Here is a 20,147-nt window from a genome sequence, read left to right as displayed (position 1 = left end):
TTGGATCAACAGCTACCTGGAAGCGATCCTGGACTCAGGCCCAGCGATCGACGCCTCCAAGTCCTCCCTCCTCTTAAGAGAGAGGGGCCGATTCAGCCCAACCCGATACTTTGTGGAGGAAGTCATCACCGGCTTCGATGAGACTGATCTCTACAAATCATGGGTCAAGGTGAGTTCAGCCGGCGACGAGTTTTGATTGAATTTCAACTTTTATCTTCTTTTTTTTTCGGGGGGTGGGGGTTTTCTTCGAGGGGTTTTATTGAATTTTTTTTGTGGTGTGGGTTTCCAGGCCTCATCGACGAGGGGTCCGCAGGAGAGGAACACGAGATTGGAGAACATGTGTTGGAGGATTTGGAATTTGGCGAGGAAGAAGAAGCAGGTTTGATCTTTTTCTTGTTTTTTTTTTTGTTAATGGGCAAGATCGAGATTTGTGAATTCTTATTTTTGTTAATTTTGTTAACATGAGAGTATCAGGTGACTGGTAATTCTTTTATTTGGCGGAACCAAGAATATTTAGGTTGAAACTCGTGTGTTACAGGTGTTTATAAATTTAGTTTCATGAATCTGTCCTGAACTTTAGGATTTGTTTAAGTACATCCAGATGAGTTTGTCTGTAAACTGATGCATGGGTTTGCTTGATTCTAGGGTCAGCAAAGTCCCAGAATCCTACTATTGTTGACTATCTGGCTTTGAAAATGACTGGGATTGCTCTTGCCTGAAATTTAGGAAAAATTTTACCCCAATTTTTGTTTTAATTTTTTTTTGTTTAGGAAACATGACCAGAGGAGGGGGTGGGGATTTATCCGACTCGGTCAATTATTAATTTTGAAAATTTGACGACCTGGGATAGTAAAACATCACATGTTATGCAAGGCGTAAGACTTTAATACGTACTAATTGCAATTGATGTGCAAAAATTTAGCCCGGATATCTATGTTGTTAAAGTTGGATATCATGTTTGGATCTTAGAGCGTGGAAATAGATGCTACAACATTTGGAAAAATATTGTAGCTTCTATATTGTGTTGCACACGACTTTACATCTGAGTGGGTAATAACGTGCCTAAAACTCTGGGCGCAAATGAAGGTGACCAGGATACTCAAGTAACTCGACAGATCTTACTTGACCTGGAGCTTGGCCATTGATGATACATACTATTACATGTAGGTTTGTAGTAAGTAGCCATCAAATCCTACATTCACCAGTGCTAGTCCTTTTAGATAATTAACACATACTGCAGGTTTTGCATATGGATACATGTACCCTTAATCAATCATGTGATTTTTGGCGATCACCATTCTTGTCATCTTTGCATATACCAGATTATGAATTACTAACCACATTCATCTCTAGCTTTGTCAATCAAGGTGTCGGGTAGCGGAATATTTTTAGTAACATCCTGCTGTTTGTTAGATGGCAAAACCCATGAAAACAAACGTATGTTGTCCAAATGTAGTATTTGAATCTTAGATTAAAGTCTTTGTGCTAATATGATGAACCATATTGTACCTGAAACAAATAATACATGCTTATCTTAGTTATAAGGCATGCTTATCTTAGTTATCTTTAAGTGGCGATGCTTTTGATTTACTAAATCATTATTTCAGATTGAGGGCGAAGAAGCCCAACGAACGTCAAAACGTCGTCTTGAACGTGAAAGAGCACGGCGAGATGCAACTGCTGATATGTCAGAAGATCTATCTGAAGGGGAGAAAGGAGATGTTATTGGTGACTTGTCTTCCCATGGTGACAGCACGAGAGGTAGAATGCCTAGGATCAGCTCGACGGATGCTCTTGAGTCTTGGTCTACGCACTACAAGGATAAAAAGCTATATATAGTGTTGATAAGGCATGAACCTCAGACTTGTCAGCCTTAGAATTTTTTTGTTCAATTAAGTGCTTGAATTACTTAATATTTTGCATTTTGTGGAAATTTAGGCATTTCAAGAACAGTCATCCTTATTTTAGCATAGCAAAGCTCTTTCCTTTTATCACCTTGTTTGTTAATAAACACTATGTATTTTACTTCCTCGTGAGGGGGAGAGAGAGAGAGAGAGAGAGAGAGAGAGAGAGAGGCGGGGGATGATGAACAGTAGAGGGTTAATTCCCTGCCACGTCAGAAAACAGAGCCACATCAGCATCTTAAACACAGATTAAGCCCCCACGTGCAACGCNNAACAAGCTTTCAAACTTCTCCTAGACTCAGAACCTTAGGCAAAGGGAATAAAGATGTTCATTTTTGCTAATCTTAAATTAACTTTAAAGGAAAGTGGAATCTGTATTTATTTAGTTATATGTTTTTGTTCTATCTTTTGTTTTGTTTTAGTTCTGATTCTTCCGGGGATTGTATCATTTCAAATTCTTATATTAAAATCTAAAGTGGTTGGTGTCATTAATTTTCAGCATATGGTTGTAACTGTAGTATTTCTCACTGGCATGCTAAATCCCTCATAATCAATATCAGTGTTTCCTAATATACAGTTTCAACCCTTGCAGTCTTCATGGTTTGATACGCGGTGAGAATATGGAACTTGGTCGCGATTCAGATACAGGCGGTCAGGTACTCTTTGCATGATATTCTTGTTTTTCAAAGACTGATAATTTTCCACCTTGAATTCCTTCGACAAAATGTTTGTGCAGCTAATAAATTTCTATTTAATGATAGGACTATTGGTGTTTTTCTTGGTAAAAAACTTATCAACCCCCCCTCCCCCCCACCCCTTTCTCTCCAAATGTAGGTGAAATATGTAGTAGAGCTTGCAAGAGCACTCGGGGAAATGCCTGGAGTTTATCGGGTTGATTTGCTAACCAGGCAAATATCAGCACCGGATGTAGATTGGAGTTATGGTGATCCAACAGAGAGGTTGATTCCGAGAAACTCTGAAAATGTTGAGATGGGAGAGAGCAGTGGTGCTTATATTGTCCGCATACCATTTGGTCCAAGAGATAAATATATTCCTAAAGAGCTCCTATGGCCACACATTCAAGAATTTGTTGATGGCGCACTCAACCACATCATGCAAATGTCAAAAGTTTTAGGAGAGCAAATTGCTGGAGGCCAAGCAGTATGGCCTGTTGCTATACATGGACATTATGCTGATGCTGGTGACTCTGCTGCTCTACTATCTGGGGCTCTAAATGTCCCTATGCTATTTACAGGTCATTCTCTTGGAAGAGATAAGTTGGAACAACTTCTGAAGCAAGGGCGGCAGTCAAGGGAAGAAATCAACTCAACATACAAAATTATGCGGAGGATTGAGGCTGAAGAACTAGCTCTTGATGCCTCTGAAATTATCATCACAAGCACTAGACAGGAGATTGAAGAGCAATGGCGCTTATATGATGGGTTTGATGTGATACTTGAGCGGAAATTGCGAGCTAGGATTAAGCGTGGTGTGAGTTGTTATGGCCGCTTTATGCCTCGCATGGTTGTAAGTATCTTCCTTATTACTTACTTTATTTATTCCAAGGTGTTTGATGGTTAATGCGTGATGGTTAATTGTTTTATCAGAGTTTATTTTTCTTAATTTTTTCCTTTTTTAGTTTTTGCTCCTTCCATTTAGCCTTTGTTACTTTTGAGAATTAACTATGTTATCTTCATTGCAGGTGATACCCCCAGGCATGGAGTTCAACCATATTGTTCTGCATGAAGATGTGGATGGTGATTTAGAAGAAAATGAAGATAATAAAGCTACTCCTGATCCACCTATTTGGTCTGAGGTAATGAAAAACACACTTCCTTCCCGAAAGAATACTTCAATTGTGAAATTTCTTCTTTTAAACTAAAAAGAAAGAAAAAATGAAACTGCAGTGTGTTGTTTTGATATAGAGAAGCTCAATTTTATTGTTTTATGTTTTTGCAGATAATGAGGTTTTTTACCAACCCTCGCAAACCTATGATTCTTGCTCTTGCTCGGCCAGATCCCAAGAAGAACATTTTGACGCTTGTGAAGGCCTTTGGTGAATGCCGTCCATTAAGGGGGCTTGCAAACCTAGTATGTCATGGTGAAATTATTTGTGTAACTCTTTTTTTTCCTGAAATCTTTGGATTTTTCTTTAAGTTCTAACGTATTAATCTTTAAAGATTCGGAGACTTGTTGCAGTTAGAATATAAACTGGCTTATTGTTACAGTTAACTGGTTTTTGGAGGACACTAGTTTCCCTTTAGAGCTAGCGACAATCAAGTAACTCTTGTTTTAATGATTATCACAGACACTGATATTGGGAAATCGCGAAGCTATTGATGAAATGTCCAGTACAAGTGCAGCTGTTCTGACTCAAATACTTAAATTGATTGACAAGTATGATCTATATGGTCAAGTGGCATATCCCAAGCACCACAAGCAGTCTGATGTTCCTGATATCTACCGATTGGCAGCAAAGACAAAGGTATCCTCTGTTTATTTTAGTGAATTCTTACTTGAGATGGCCCTTAAATGTTAGAGAAAGGATCTTACTGAGATCTATGGTATTCTTGTTACCATCAAATGTTTTTTATTGTTGAAAATGAAGAGCTATCGAATAGAACCAAAATTTTTGAAAAATAGAGAGCCTATGAAAAGAGGGAAGTAAGTTTCACCTGAATTCCATGCACATTTGGCATCCAATGAGCTCTGATGCAGGCATCTTCAATCAAGAAGGTGCAACTAAGAAGTAGGTGTGAACCTGTAAATTAAATCTAGCGTAACATCAAAATTTTTGGAGATGCATTTTATGAAGAATTATATTTATATAAAATTGTTGCCATATACTCATCAGGCCACCATTCAAGAAAGAACGAGTGATGGCTTCGTAAATTTATTTTTTTATGCAGTCTTATGACTCTGATATTTTTAAACCTCCAAAATAATCCAGATCATACAAACAAGCATATGTATGCATGTGGTCCAGACCATATACCCCAGGGATCTCATACTGCTCATCCAAAATTCTAACACTGGTTTACGTTCAGTTGATATGAAATATGCATTCAGAACCGAATAGAGTACAAGTTAATCATGTGACCGTTACTTAAACTGATACTCCCAACAGTAATCTGATATTACATGCTTAATAGAAAAGAGCAAATTCATGGTAAATTCAAATGTTCTTTTTTGAGACTGATATCTGCCACAGTTAAGACCAAGCATGACTAGAAACTCTGACCTCATAATTTGCGTTTGTGCAGGGTGTTTTCATCAATCCAGCTTTCATTGAACCATTTGGTCTCACATTGATTGAGGTGTCTGTTTCATTTCTAACAACTTGATTTATATTTATAAATATTTTTTTCTAATCAAAGGTAATCCCTTTATTGAGCAGGCTGCAGCTAATGGACTGCCTATTGTGGCTACAAAAAATGGAGGTCCTGTTGATATCCATCGGGTTAGTTCACAGTCAGTCTTGTTCGGTTAAATGTTCAATCTGTAGTTATCTGACTTCTATAGAAACTGGCTTTATCAAGGTTGGTTTTGTTTGATTTGTTAATTGTATTGGATTTTGTTCAGGTCCTTGACAACGGCCTCCTAGTTGATCCCCATGATCAAAATGGTATAGCTGATGCACTTTATAAGCTTGTATCTGATAAGCAACTTTGGGCTCGATGCCGGCACAATGGCTTGAAAAATATCCACCTCTTCTCTTGGCCTGAGCATTGTAAGACGTACTTAACTCGAATTGCTAGTTGTAGACCAAGGCATCCTCAATGGCGAAGGAATGATGACGATGGGTTTGAGAACTCAGAATCAGATTCACCTGGTGACTCTTTAAGAGATATTCAAGATATATCTTTGAACCTAAAACTTTCATTAGATGGTGAAAAGGCTGGAGAAAGCGGAACTCTGGATGTCTTAGACTCTGAAGACAATTCTACCGATAGAAAGGGTAACTTGGAGATGGCTGTTTCAAAATTTTTCAAGGGATTAAGGGTCACTCAAAAGGTTGATTCCAAGGAAAAACCTGAACATAGCAAGATACCACTGTTGAGGAGGAGGAAGCATATTTTTGTCATTGCTGTGGATACTGACAATGTTAAAGATTTTATTGACATAACAAAAAATATATTTGAAGCTGCAGCTAGGGATAGAATGTCAGGACCCATGGGGTTTATATTATCAACAGCGCTAACTATATCAGAGGCACATTCAGTTATTGTCACTGCCGGAATGCTTCCTACTGATTTTGATGCGCTTATATGCAACAGTGGCAGTGACCTATATTACCCGTCTCCAACTTCTGACCCTTCAGAGCTTCCTTATGCAATAGATCTTGATTATCATTCACAAATTGAGTATCGCTGGGGTGGTGAAGGCTTAAGAAAGACTTTGATTCGATGGGCTGCTTCAGTTGTAGATAAAAAGGGAGAAAGTGAAGAACAAGTTGTTATTGAAGATGAACAGCGGTCGTCTAATTACTGCCATTCATTTAAAGTGCTGAATCCGACACTGGTAATCCTTTCCCTTCTTCATCATATCAATTCTCCTCTCACAATCTCTTTTTTTTTTTAAAGCAAGGCTTCAATTCGGATTATAAGTTGGCTTTTGGAACTCAGGTTTTTTTTACACAATTCTCAGTGCTGATTGAAAATTATGTCATCTGAGTGGATGGTATGTGTTTCTCCTTGTAGGTTCCTTCTGTTAAAGAACTTCGGAAGTTGATGCGAATTCAGGCACTGCGTTGTCATGTTATATACAGCCATGATGGTTCCAAGCTACATGTCATTCCTGTGCTAGCTTCTCGCTCACAGGCACTCAGGTATCGTTTGGTTTAATGACATTAGCTTGTTGGTAATTCTTACTATTAGATAGAATTTTTATTATTGATTTCTTGTGAATTTCACATGCATTTTTTGGATGGTGGTTGTGCTCAGGGAGCTGATTGTTTAAGTTACTTTATAAATATAAGTACTGTTTATTCTATCATTGCTAAAGTACATTTGAGCTGGAAATATGAATACTAATATCGTAAATTTGTAAATGCATCATTTTCTGACATGCGTAATGCATTGTTATGAAGAGGAGTAATTAAATACGTAACTAGGAGTAATCTGCACAGAAAAACTTTAAAACATGTTGGGTTTATGGTTTGCATTAGTTGGCTTTATGCTAGTGTTTTTTTTTTTTTTTTTTTTTTCAATTTGTTTTTTTTTTTTTTTTTTTTTGTTCAATTTCCCTTGGTGGGATTATGAGAGCCTTGTTGGAATTGGGCTATTAAGTTGGATTCATGTGCATCTCTTTGCTGTTCTATTAAGAAATGAGCTTGGGAGGTTACCGCTTTCTCCCAGAGTGGCTTCCGAATTGCCTTTGTTATTAAGTACTCTTGGTATTGAGGAATTGGCTTTTTTTCCAGGTACTTATATGTGAGGTGGGGCACAGAATTGTCCAACATGGTAGTGTTTGTTGGCGAAAGCGGCGATACTGATTATGAGGGACTGCTCGGTGGGGTCCACAAAACTGTGATACTGAAGGGTGCATGTGACACCTCACTTAAACAGTTCCAAATGCGGAGCTATTCGCTAGAAGATGTTGTGGCTTTCGATAGCCCCAATAATGTTAAAACCGAAGATGGGTACAGCACCAGTGACATAAAATCAGCTCTGAGCCAGCTGGGGATACTAAAAGACTAGGATGCGCAACTTCATCATAATCTTATAAAGGGAAGTTCATTGTACATGTCAAGTAAGTTGCATAAACATTAAAATTTCAATATGGAGTTTTGCGCGTTTATATTGCAATCTTATGATATTTTTGCTGGGCATCACAGGAATCAAAGTTAAGGCTTCTGCTCTTGTTTAGTTGCCCTATCCCCGTACATCATTCTTTTGAAACTGCTACCTTTCCTACTTGAGAAATTTCACTGATAATTTTGTTCTGAGGTGCAAAGCTACTGCCATTACCTGTGGATGTTTCAGATACGGTCCGGTTTTCACTTGCAATCAAGCTTATCAAGGTGGTTTTCACTTGCAATCAAGCTTATCAAGGTGAACAGCCAGAATGCTGATGATGCTTTTTGTTTTTGTTGTAAGTAATATGGTTATTATGCACAACTTCAATAAATTTGAAAACTTAATGTTGTATTTGCACACGGTGATGTTTCGCAATGAAGGAAAACAATGTGAATGCTCAGGAAGTCTCTGAATTAGTTTGCTTATTTGGCTCTGCTGTCATTGTAGCACTTACGACCTAACATTTGCGTTAAATATTTGCACATTTGTCAGGACTAAAATTGGTTTTCTTCGCGATAATAGAATAATTGCCAGGCTAGCTTAGTGAAAAAGTCAATGATTGATTTGAGGATGTTGAATGATGCTAGAGATTTCATTAGCCTTATTGTATTTTAAAAGAGGTTAGATCAGGGGGACCGATACGAGGGGGGGAAACTTTGAGGTGAAGCGGAAGGGCACAGAAAGGAAGAAGAATGTAAAACATGGGTGATGTTTACAAGAATACGAATTTTGTTTTCATCTTTCATTCTTCTGCAGGATCTGATTTAATCGCGGATGCTCATTTTGAGCACGATATCTTGATGAAGGCAACGTCAAATGTTTATTATGTATTTACTCCAGTTCCGGATTCCTCATCCCATGCTCCAACCTCAGAAAGAACTTTGTTTTCCCTGGGTTAGACGTGTGCGTATGGGATGATTTCTTGGACAGATATCAGACAATTTTGGTTTGTCTAAAGCTGATTCCATTTCTTCTGGACAATTGCGACTGCATTGCCAACAAGTCCTGTTTTCCCCGAGAATGACTCGCAAGCAGGCAAAATACAAATGGACCCACACAGTAGTTGTACATGAAAAAAAACATCTAACAAGTTACAATAACTAGCTTAAATTTATGTCTATTATTCAACTCTGGCCTAAAATTCTTGGACAGATATCAGACAATTTTGGTTTGTCTAAAGCTGATTCCATTTCTTCTGGACAATTGCGACTGCATTGCCAACAAGTCCTGTTTTCCCCGAGAATGACTCGCAAGCAGGCAAAATACAAATGGACCCACACAGTAGTTGTACATGAAAAAAAACATCTAACAAGTTACAATAACTAGCTTAAATTTATGTCTATTATTCAACTCGCTGCTTCTCCTGTCAATTCTATTCTACTCTCAGAAATCTCGGATTCATTGTTGTTTGGTCCTGCTGATACCTGGATCAAACACATCTTCAAATGTGAGGGATTTGTAGCTCACAAAATAACGCAGTATAGCAAATAAGATAGAATTATCTTCCATGTAGAAACATATAACCTATGTTATGGAGATATACTGTGGGGGGCAACAAAAAATCCAACCAAGGACAATAACATGAGAAAAGATGGCACTGGCTGGCAGCAAGCGAACCTAATGAAATGAAACAGTTTATTTGAAAACAGAACAACCTGCTTTTGCATGAAAGAAGACTTGGTTTCCAGATAACACATGACATGAAGTTAGAAGATGAGGAACATCAAAGGGATATTTGCCAGCATCAAAATATAGCAGGGGGTGAAGTGCCATTAGCAAAGAAAAGTTTGAAAATTATTTGCGTTTTCTTGTTAAGCAACATAAACGGATCCCATTTGAAAGAGAGATGCATAGATGTTTTCTTCAGGAGGAAAATTTTAATAATAATAAATCTTAGATGCCGCGAAGAATGGTAACCTCATGGCTTGTTTTGCCAGGACAACTCCTGTGCAGCGTGAATCCCCTACATAATAAAACACAAAAAAGGAGAAACTGAATTACTGAAGGGTACTCCAAGACAACAGAAGAATGTAACTGAAAAAGCCCAGCATCTGAACAAATACCTGTTGTGACCTGGCATTATCAGTAATAGGATTAACTGCCTGTAATTGGGCATAATTGAAGTCCTGAACGGAGGAAAATATATATATACGCAGAAGAGTAAGTATTCTCTAAAGAACACGTGCTAAATTCCTTCACATTCAAAATTAAAATGAGGTTGACTAATTATTCTTTAGGAACATTTTATACATGACACAAAGATATTGATTACATATGTAAAGAAAAATAGTATATGTAATCGCAATATCTTATTGGACCAAATAAAAAGATAGACCATGTAGACTGTGCATGTGAAATATGTGGCATGACATTCTAGTATGAGTAAATTTGTCTCGCCTAATTAAGTCTATGCCAATAAAGACATTATAAGGCTCCTTATTAAATGCAACAAACAAGGTGGCTGTCCAAAATTTTAGATATTGTTACATGGATCCTTCTCTTTAAGCTCTTCTTGCCCCCCCTGGCTTCTCAGCAAAAAGCCAACATAAATCATAGAAGCTCTCATGAAAGGAGAAAATTCTTAAGATTAAGGGAAAGAAGATCCTGCAAAGGAATGGCATGCGGTGATTCAGTGTTGTTAGCACCTTCCACGTGTTATGCACCAGTCATCTCATTAAGAACGTGTATCATTGTGTCCCAACACATGAATTAGAAAATTCTCTCACCCCCTGCAAATGTGGTGAGATCCGAACCCACACTTTCCACAATGAAAGAAAACAATTATTACCTTCCGAATTTAAGCTCACTTGGTTCCTCTATTAAGCTCCACTACAAGCTGTTTGAGTATTAACTTAATAACCTTGAAGTCTCACCCAACTTCAGAGGTTTGATACACTGAACCCTTATGATGGTATGAGAGCAAACTAGAGTTTCCAGCCATGGAAAGGATGGGCAGTGGGCACTAAACCTGCAAGGGCATCTCACCACAACTTCAAAGTTTGATGCAAATGAGGGCACCTTTACAAAAGCCATTCCCTTTTTCTTTACTAACAACTACTTAGTGCCAACTTTTGGTGTAAACCTGTAGTGACAGGCAATGATTTTTTTTTCCTCAATTCTTCTTATAATTTAGTGCTTTACATTCCCTACATGTCCTTGATGACGTTTGAACAACTAAGGACACTTGTTTCCCTAAACCATGACAAAATTCATCAGCTAGTTAAACCAATTAGCCATATACTCGTCTGCCAACATACACAATAAAAATTGACAAGCCAACATATTTTGCAGAGAGAAACCAGAAAAGACAACAAAAAACTACTTCACTGAACATATTCTGAATTCCAAATGGAGTAAGACCCAATAATCCGATGTTAAAGACAAAAACATAGCCAGTTGTCTAGGATATGAAATGGGTAAAGGCACCGATGCTTCATAAAGCATTCAATGAAGATCTAGAAGATTAAGACAGATTTATGCATATCAGCCTGTATAATAACAGCAAAGCCTTTACCAAAACCTGTGGGTCCAGCTCCGTAAATATTTTCTTCCATTTTTTAATTACTAAAGGGCAATCTCCTTGATTTAATTAATAGTGGCATATACTATCTAACCCAACCATGCTCCTTTAATCTTGATTTTAGTTGTCATTAATCCATTAACTACAATCCTATCAGTCTTCTTGATTAGCACACTTAGTACCCCTTTAGCAAATGCTAAAAACACATTAGTTGGTTCTTCCACATTTGTCCTTAACGGCAACTACCGCTAACTTCTTCCAGATGCACTCATTTCTTACCTTATAACTAAAAGATAGTTTCACACAAATGTGGTTGTCTAACAGCCTAAACCAATATCTTGGATATCATATTACTCTAAACATGTTTTTTCTCTAACGCACGAGCTCAGGCATGAGCACAAAAGATTTATAATACTTTAAAAGTACCAGTGCTCAAATACAATAACTCAGAAGGTTCCGGGACAATGACCCACAAATTCCTCAGGACCAACCACTCGCTTTTAAACACTAAAGCCAGACTAGCAAACCAAGTGCCAAAAAATAGCATCTGAACGTAGACCAGGTACCGCGTTACATCAACATTTTGCAAGTTCACTTGTATACTATGAAAAGACTCAAAGACACAGAATAATATATGGCTGCTACCACCTGTATTCCCAGCACTTCATACAATATCTGACACATACCGTGTTCAGTCATAAATATCTGAAACTCACTTATTTCTAGCAAAGGTTTACCTGAATGTTTTGCTGATTACCCACGCCAGCGGCCTGATACTGTAAAGGCAAGTGGAGGAAGTTTGTTACTGAGAAAGATTCTGAAATATAATGAGCCAACAAAAATAATACTAACCGGTAAAGAAGGCTGAAGCAGCTGCTGCATTTGTGCCTGCTGCCTAAGCTGCATCTGATTCTGCACCTGCTGTGCTTGAGGAATTTGTTGATTAGGCTGATTTTGTGTTTGTGTTTGAGTCTGAGCCGGTGACTGAAGCTGCTGGACAGCAACTTTCTGTTGCTGCTGCTGAAATAATAGCATTTTCTGCTGTTGCTGCTGCTGCTCAAAAGCGGAATACTCTTCCGGCTTTTCCCACTGCAGGAGAAATGATAGGCAGACCAGGAGAAATGATAAGCAGACAAGCTATCTTTTTTACAATGAAGGGACAATGATATAACAAAACAATGTTTACTCACCTTACTTTCCTGGGTAACGCTATTGTAATAATATTTAAATCCTTGGGGAGATGTGTGCTCTGTCCAGTTGCAGGTTAAGGGGACTGCAGACGTAGTAGTTACTGGCACAGAAGAAGTTACTGGTGCAGCTGATGGAACAACTGCGGTTGTTGTGTTAGCAGGAGCACTAGATATTGGCTGTGGTCCGCTCCATGGTGATTGCTGCATGCATTTCAGATAAAGTATAAAGTTAATTAATGATAAAAGTTATTAGGCATCCATTAAAAAAAAGTTATTAGGTAACCAACTCTGCTGTAACTGGAAATCATCATCATACAGAATATACAGATTCCAGTACACATGAAAAAGTTTGTTAAAGCAAAGCAGACATAAATATCGCACAGAGATCCCTTGAAAGAGAGCATTAAGTACCTCACCTAAATTAAAGAAATCATTACCGACAGAAACTTATTATTTCATTACCTGCTGCTTAGCATTCTGAGGAATTTGCTGCTGAGTTAGCCCAGCCTGTTGCATCAGTTGCAACTGCTGTTGAAGCTGAAATATTGCCTGCTGTGATGATTGATAGCTCGACTGTAAAGCTTGTGCCTGTTGTTGCAGAAGCACATGAGGGGGATGTGAAGGAAGTTGTTGGATGGGCCTCTGAAGCAGCTGATGAGAGATGGTAGATGACGGCAACTGCTGCTGATTAGCCATAGCTGCCACTCCCTGTTGTGATAAGCCCATAGGAATTTGCAGGGCGTTGGCAGAAGCATTCAGTTGATTCAAAGACTGAGAAGCCTGCCCTCCGAAACCTGGTAACTGTTGTGAAGGTAAAGTTTGGCTGGAGGGTAGGCCAGTAGATTGAGGGATTTGAAGCTGCCCCATTTGTTGCATCTGTGGCTGCAATGTTTGCCCCTGAGGATGGGAACCTGATATCTGCTGGTTCTGAGGCGGTTGTAATGAAGACGGCAAGTGTTGTGGGGTCATAAGTGGCTTCTGCAATGGCAGCATTTGTGGACCAAGACCAGGATGCATTTGTGGAACAGAAGGGTTAAAACCCTGAGAAAATGAGATCCACAATTAAGACTCAGCAATTCAACCGTTAGGCTGTACACAAGCCTAGAAAGACGTGAAAAAGAAATGACACTAAGGATACCTGTTGCGGTGTTGCTGCAAAATTTGGTTGATGTCCACCTGTCAGTCCAGTTTCTCCTAAAGGACCAGTCTATACAAACAAAATGGGCAAAAGTGTTAATATTTTAGAACTCATTCTCAAAAAAATTATTCAATATTCAGTCAATAGATAGAAATTTGCTTGGTAGAGATATCAAAGAGAAATTACTGCAACTGAAGATGTTTCAACCATGCCACCTTTGGCAGAGGGATTGGTGCCAAAACCTTGACTAGCAGCTTGAGAAGATGGTCCACGTGACTGTGGACTACTGCCCCACGCATTAGGTGGCATGCGGCCACCTATCGGCTCATCAAATTTGGCTGTTGGCCTGTAAGGAGAGCATTTATAATGAAAAGAAAGGAACAACAGAAGTATGACTATAATTATTGAAGAGAAATGACTGAAACAGATTATCAAGAGTCCAGCAGTCTTCAAATTTCCCTGAAACATCTCAGTATACGGATGCATTGGTCAAGGCCAATTTTAAAACTGCAAAGCATGGGCACTGATTCATGCTCAAAAACCATCATTATGTTGAACATGCATAAGAACTAAAAGGGGATGATCACAGTAGCTTGAAGAGTAAATGTCTTAAAAATGAATGTCGGATAAAATGACAGTATCTGGATGAAGAGAAGAAACTTTGGGTGAGCACTCCAAGAGGGGTAACACTAAACTTTCTAGAGGAAGAGGGAACAGACGATGATACATATCAGAGTTTTGGAAGTTAAGAAAACAGGGTTATCTAGCTTGCCGCAACGATAAAATCATCAAAAAATGTTGGGTAAACTCTACAAATGTTGCATTTTATTATTTGGAGAGTTTTGAAGCTAATTTCTTAAATACTGTTCCATTGAACTATAGAAGCAACATCAAGTAGCGAACACTAATCATGATTAAATTGGCACGGTCTAGAAAAGCATGAAGGTGGAGAAATCACAGCAAGCACTACATAGCATACTTGGAAAACATGTTCCATATCCTAGTTAACATAAAGCATAATTATCATATATTCACTTTATTTATCTATGCATTCACTTGTTTTTAGCTTAACGCTCACTAAAATTGATAGCAAATTCAAAATCATTATCACTAGCCAGTTGTATATAATCTATTGTCAGCTCTCTTCAACCTTTTCAAGTTATCTTCATCAAAAGGTGACATGGTATAGGAGTTGTAAATTTAGCTTGCAATACTAACACCATAATACTAGAGTTCTGCATTAAAGTTGAGAGATACCCGATCACTGTCGCTGTCTCAGAGCGATGGCCAAAACCAGGACCCCCAAATGCAGGACCACCACCCCTATACAAAAATTATAAGGTAAAGGAAACATCAGCAACGAGTAACTGTGGAACTTCCATATTTCTCTCCGATCATACACCTCTACGAAAAATTAGCTATTACTATCAACAAAACAAATTAGTAGTAGAAAATGATTTAAGGAGAAAATTTTAAACCTTTGTTCAGGTCTAGGCCTCTTGGGATCAGCAAACCGAACAATTAATGGTTGATCACATCCCTGTGAGCAAAGGAGGGAATAACTTATTGTTTGCAAGTAAATCTAAGGAAGCTTAAATTTTCAGCGACTGATTAATTTTACCCTCATCACATAAGTTCCATGCAAGGCATTCATAGCAGCTGCTGCCATCTCTCTATTTGAGAACTTCACAAAGCCACAACCTTTAAAAATTATTTGAACATGCATATAAGATAGATGAACATCAACAAGACTGAAATTACACAAGGTACGGAAGGACAGACCTCGACTTTGCTTCAACTCATCTCTCATAAGATAAACATCTTCAACATGACCGTAAGGGGAAAATATCTGCCAAAAGATATATGAAGATTTTAACCGCACTTTCATACGATAACTTGATTGATAACATAATAAGTGGACGGTTAATGGCAGATGCTTCTCAAAATAGAAATGTTCCCTGTAAATTTTTTTAAAATTATCTATCAAATGTATCTTCAGTGTGCGTTTTAAGGAAAGAAAAAAAAATCTAACTCAAGAAAAGAAGATTCAGGAGAACACTAGAAGGAAATCTAGCATAACAGTTGTTTGTGGAACATGCAACTGATGCCAGGACAGAACAACTTCACTTTGAATTAATTCCACGCTAATAATGCTTACCTCTGCAATTTCCTGTTCTGTGGCACGCTTATTGAGTGATGCAACAAACAGTTTGTCCTCTGCATAGAAATATTAAGTAGACATAAAAAATAGTAAACCTAGGAATTGAATTAGATGAAACACCTAAAATAGCACATTCAAGTGAACACATATAACTGATTCCATGAATACAGATGCTGTATAATTTCCAGTTAACACATAGCTATTGTCTGTGGCTAGTGGCAACCATCTCTGGCCTTGTACACTTTAATACAAAATGCAAATCTCTACTGGTAAAATGCAAATTCCTTCAGAAGAGGGTTGCAGTTGTCTGGTCTCATATTTTGTTCCCCAGAATTCTAGTGTCTTATTAACACCAATTTGACCACCAAGAAGTAACTTATTTTGCATACAAGACTGAGAGGACTAACCACATGCACCCCCACCCCCCACCCCCCCACCACCACATCGGGGATACTTTACCTTGGACAATACCTTTACACGATTTGTTTTCACAAAGATCAGATGACAAAAATTACTCATCACACTTGTGTACACTCCTTCCCAAAGTTAAAACCCTGCTATCATACATGAACACCCTACAAAAGTAGTTCCTTATAAATATCTATACACCATTGAAATTCAATAATGTAGAAGAAAAAACAATGCTGAATTGAGAATCAATTTATGTATTTTAGATGGCCTCTTGCCACTATATTTATTAATTGTGCTACATAGTATATATCTCGTTGTGCATAAGCAATCTAACATGGATCAATCTTTCCATCAAAATATCAAACATTAAACCATATTTTGTCTTTTTCCTATCTTTAATATACCAGTAATATTACTGAAGACGGGTTTTGGAGTATGATATTTAACTGAAAATTCATACAGCATATCACAGTCATCCGACCCGCGCTTGCGCGGGTCGGAATCATCCGACCCGCGCTTGCGCGGGTCGGATTGATCCGTCCCGCGCTTGCGCGGGTCGGATCATTCCGTCCTGCGCTTAGCGCGGGTTCGCCGACTTTCTCCCTTTTTTGGTTTCTTTCTTCCGGGACTTGTTCTTGTTGCGTATTCGTTCGATTTGTTGACTTGTATGCTTCGTCGCGAGACCGATCGTCGAACGCGCGTTGGTTAACATACGCGTGCTGATCGATGCGCGCGGGCTGATTGACGTGCGTGCGTTGACTGGCGCGCACGAGGTGATTTGACGTGCACTCGTTGACCGGCGCGCACGAGTTGGTTGACGGGCGCGCTCGTTGACTGGCGCGCACGAGTTGGTTGACGTGCGCGCGTTGACCGGCGCACACGAGTTGGTTGACGTGCACGCGTTTGACCGGCGCGTACGAGTTGATTCGACGTACGCGCGTTGACCGGCGCGCACGGGCTGATCGACGTGCGCGCGTTGACTGGCGCGCACGAGTTGATTGACGTGCACGCGTTTGACCGACGCGCACGAGTTGGTTTGACGAATCTTCTTGACTCGCCCATTCATTGCTTCGAGTTTCGTGTGGGCTCTCGTAGACAATTTTAGACGCCTACAGTGACCATTGATGGGTCGAGTCACGATAAATGTGACGAAGGCCGCTTTGATCCTATATTGATATAGTCAATGGACGAGATTGTTCGGAAATACCTTTTCAGTGATAGCAATTTTTGAGCTCATAAGGTTATACACAATTTAAGGAATCATATGGTGCCCAAGTGGGAGATTGTTGGATTTAATCTAATAAATCTATTTGTGGGCACATATGATTAATCAATGTGTATTGCTATCTTTCAGGATAACCCACTAAAGTGATCAATTAAGTTGGGTTAATGGGTATTTAAATATAATCATGGGGTTATATGTGCAGATACCAGGTTGTAATTGTGATTTATTGAGGGGCTAAATTACAAAAGTACAACATCTATAAATAAGGGGTTATGGTCCCTAACCTAGGGTTACATTCTCTAATTCTCTACACCCCCATCTAGCTAGAGAAATTCGGATTTAGAGAAACCCTAAGGTTAGAAGATCCAAAACCCAAAATCAAGATCAAGCAATGGATTCAGGTATAAGCTTCCGATCTTTTAGTTTTTTGTTAATCTCTTTGAATTAATCATGGCTATATGGTTTTAGATCTCAAGTTTTATGATGTAGATCTAACAGAAAATACCTTGTTGAGTTTATTTGATACATATTCCATTCATGAGTACATGGTACTTTTGTAGTCTTTTATCTTTAGAAGAGCAAAACAAATAATTAGGATAGGAGTGTGAATCTTCATGTGAATTGGACTTTTGTAGTCTTTTATCTTTAGAAAATAATAGAAAATACCTTGTTGAGTTTATTTGATACTTTTTCCATTCATGAGTACATGGTACTTTTGTAGTCTTTTATCTCTGTTTGGTTCGCTATTATAAGGGGTGGAAAACTCAGAAAACCCCTCCACGTCAGATTTTTAGCCCTCCACGTCAGTTTTTTTGTTTCCGTCCATTTCTTTGTGCCGCTTTGGTTTGCTCGGATGGAAGAGGGAAAACTCTGCTGAAATCGCCGCCAACTCAGATTTTTTTCCCTCTCCGATTTCCTTCCCCAACCGAGTGAAATTGATGAAAACTTTGCCACGTCAGATTTTTTCCTTCTCTGCTTTATTTACAAAAGTTTTCCCTTTTTTCTATGCGAACCAAACACAAGAAAAATAAATACATTGGTTTCCCACCATTTTTTATGTGCGAACCAAAGCAAAACAATCTATTTCTTGGAAAAGTTTGCAAAATAAATAATTAGGATAGGAGTGTAACTCTTGATGCGGATATAATATCTTCTTTTTATTTGATGCAAATAAAAAATGAAAGGAGGTGGAGTCTATATAAATAATTTGAGTGGAAATTTGCAGTGCCTAAGGCTATAATTAGTGATTATTAACAAATAGTATTCACTGCGGCCATAAAATGTAACGTTCTTTTTATGATCAATGCAACATAAATGAAAGGAGGTGGAGGAGTATGTCAAGGACTTGAAGGTGCATGAAAAAAAAGTTGTGATCTCTAAAAATTTACTAATTAGTTATATGAAAAAATTAATGGCAATTCTCTAAAATTTTCCCACATAGCTTTTAGAGATTCTCTAAAAAGGCTATAATGATGAAATTAGGCAAGAAAAGACTAACATAATTAGGTGTGAGAAATTAAAAAGCGATAATAATAATGAGGCTCCTAAAAATGTGGAGAGGTTTATTTGGAAAAGAATTGAAAGGTCAATTAAAAGCAACTCATGTATTTAAATAGAAAGAAAATGAAATAAGTTAAATAGGTAGGAGAATTTGGGAGGGAAGATTAATAGCTAACTTCTAAAAATGTGCCATGTGTCAATGCTCTAAAATTTGGACACGTGTGATCTTAAGCTATTGCTTTAGTATGTTAGATAGATAGATTGGAGAGGGTTCAACTCTCTTAATCATCATTGTCTATCTCAATTTCAATGGATAAGATCATGCCACCTAAGATTTCCAGTATCACAAATAGTGGTTTTAACTATAGTGGTTTTCAAGTTTACTTGTGGTTTTCAAGACAAAGTGGTTTTCAAGACTCAATATAAATTTTACATGGTGTGATCTCATTCGTAAAAAGTAATATAGACGACAAGAATTTAGAGAATTAGACTCCCTATAACTACCATCTAATTGAAGAGGATCTAGGCCCATCCAGGAAGTAAGTGAAACGTGCATAATTCTAAAAAAATTTTAATCTTTAGCCAACAGCACCTAAGTTATAAGGTACGTATGAAGACCTAGCTACTTACTTCTTCAGCTCCTTATTTGTTTTTTTGTTTTTTTTGGACTGAATTATTTGTTTATTTTTATAACACGCTCTTCAGTTCTTTCTTAATAACCCTCTTTTTTTTGAAGGAAATTCTTAATAACCTTTTAAATGGGAGACTACGCTCACAACTGAAATGCCCAACCGTGTCACTTCAATTCCAAAATACTACAGAGAACGTTACACAATAAGAATCATCTTGAGCATAAGTAAGAACAGGCGTAGCATTGATGACGTATGAAGACCTACTTACTTCGTTCGATCTCAAACGCGATCCCTCTCTCCCTAACCACTCTCGCATTGATCCCTTGATCACCAAATATAGGCAACAGATCGAACAAGCGGTAGCCCCTCGATCACTGAACCCCAACCCAAATGTGTCAAGAATCCTCCGATGGACTCATGAGCCAATATCTTTCAATTGCGGCACCCACCCATTTGCAACGATCCCATAAGCCTCAGTCCTCTGTTCAAATCCCTTGGGCAATAAGCCGGCGTTTCCATCGGACATATTCTTGGGCTTTCTTAGGGCCCAAACAAAAGGCAGCTTGGCGAGCTCAAGCCCACGAGCTAATTCGTGCGGTAGCTCAGCGCTCAGTGTTTGCTTCACTCCCAAAAGCAAGTGTATAGAACGGACCTCGATCTCTGCCTAT

General features: G+C 38.4%; 2 protein-coding genes across 2 annotated transcripts in view; one reads left to right on the top strand and one right to left on the bottom strand.

Annotated features, from left to right (window-relative positions):
* Nucleotides 1–8,143, top strand: part of LOC109841155 (probable sucrose-phosphate synthase 1) — an 8,292-nt gene extending 149 nt beyond the window's left edge. Inside the window, 14 exon segments of the mRNA XM_020410036.1 lie at nt 1–169; nt 290–379; nt 1,608–1,849; nt 2,497–2,560; nt 2,739–3,431; nt 3,607–3,720; nt 3,864–3,995; nt 4,213–4,389; nt 5,168–5,221; nt 5,302–5,364; nt 5,487–6,425; nt 6,605–6,732; nt 7,327–7,655; nt 7,741–8,143. The exon segment at nt 1–169 is cut by the window's left edge and continues 2 nt beyond it. Of these exon segments, the coding sequence (XP_020265625.1) occupies nt 1–169; nt 290–379; nt 1,608–1,849; nt 2,497–2,560; nt 2,739–3,431; nt 3,607–3,720; nt 3,864–3,995; nt 4,213–4,389; nt 5,168–5,221; nt 5,302–5,364; nt 5,487–6,425; nt 6,605–6,732; nt 7,327–7,603 (3,142 nt within the window). The 3' untranslated portion in view covers nt 7,604–7,655; nt 7,741–8,143.
* LOC109842562 (flowering time control protein FCA-like) lies at nt 9,055–19,998 on the bottom strand. Its single transcript, XM_020411423.1, has 15 exons — nt 19,929–19,998; nt 15,709–15,767; nt 15,333–15,399; nt 15,172–15,251; nt 15,029–15,090; nt 14,808–14,873; nt 13,737–13,896; nt 13,551–13,619; nt 12,875–13,453; nt 12,413–12,613; nt 12,075–12,311; nt 11,960–11,998; nt 9,766–9,828; nt 9,620–9,665; nt 9,055–9,126 (listed from the first exon to the last, which is right to left on the bottom strand). Exons 1-14 carry the CDS (start codon nt 19,996–19,998, stop codon nt 9,621–9,623), a joined length of 1,797 nt encoding a protein of 598 aa, XP_020267012.1. The 3' UTR covers nt 9,055–9,126; nt 9,620.

Source organism: Asparagus officinalis, chromosome 5, assembly GCF_001876935.1.
Source record: "Asparagus officinalis chromosome 5, Aspof.V1, whole genome shotgun sequence".
NCBI lineage: Eukaryota > Viridiplantae > Streptophyta > Magnoliopsida > Asparagales > Asparagaceae > Asparagus > Asparagus officinalis.
This window is presented reverse-complemented; position numbering and strand designations above follow the sequence as displayed.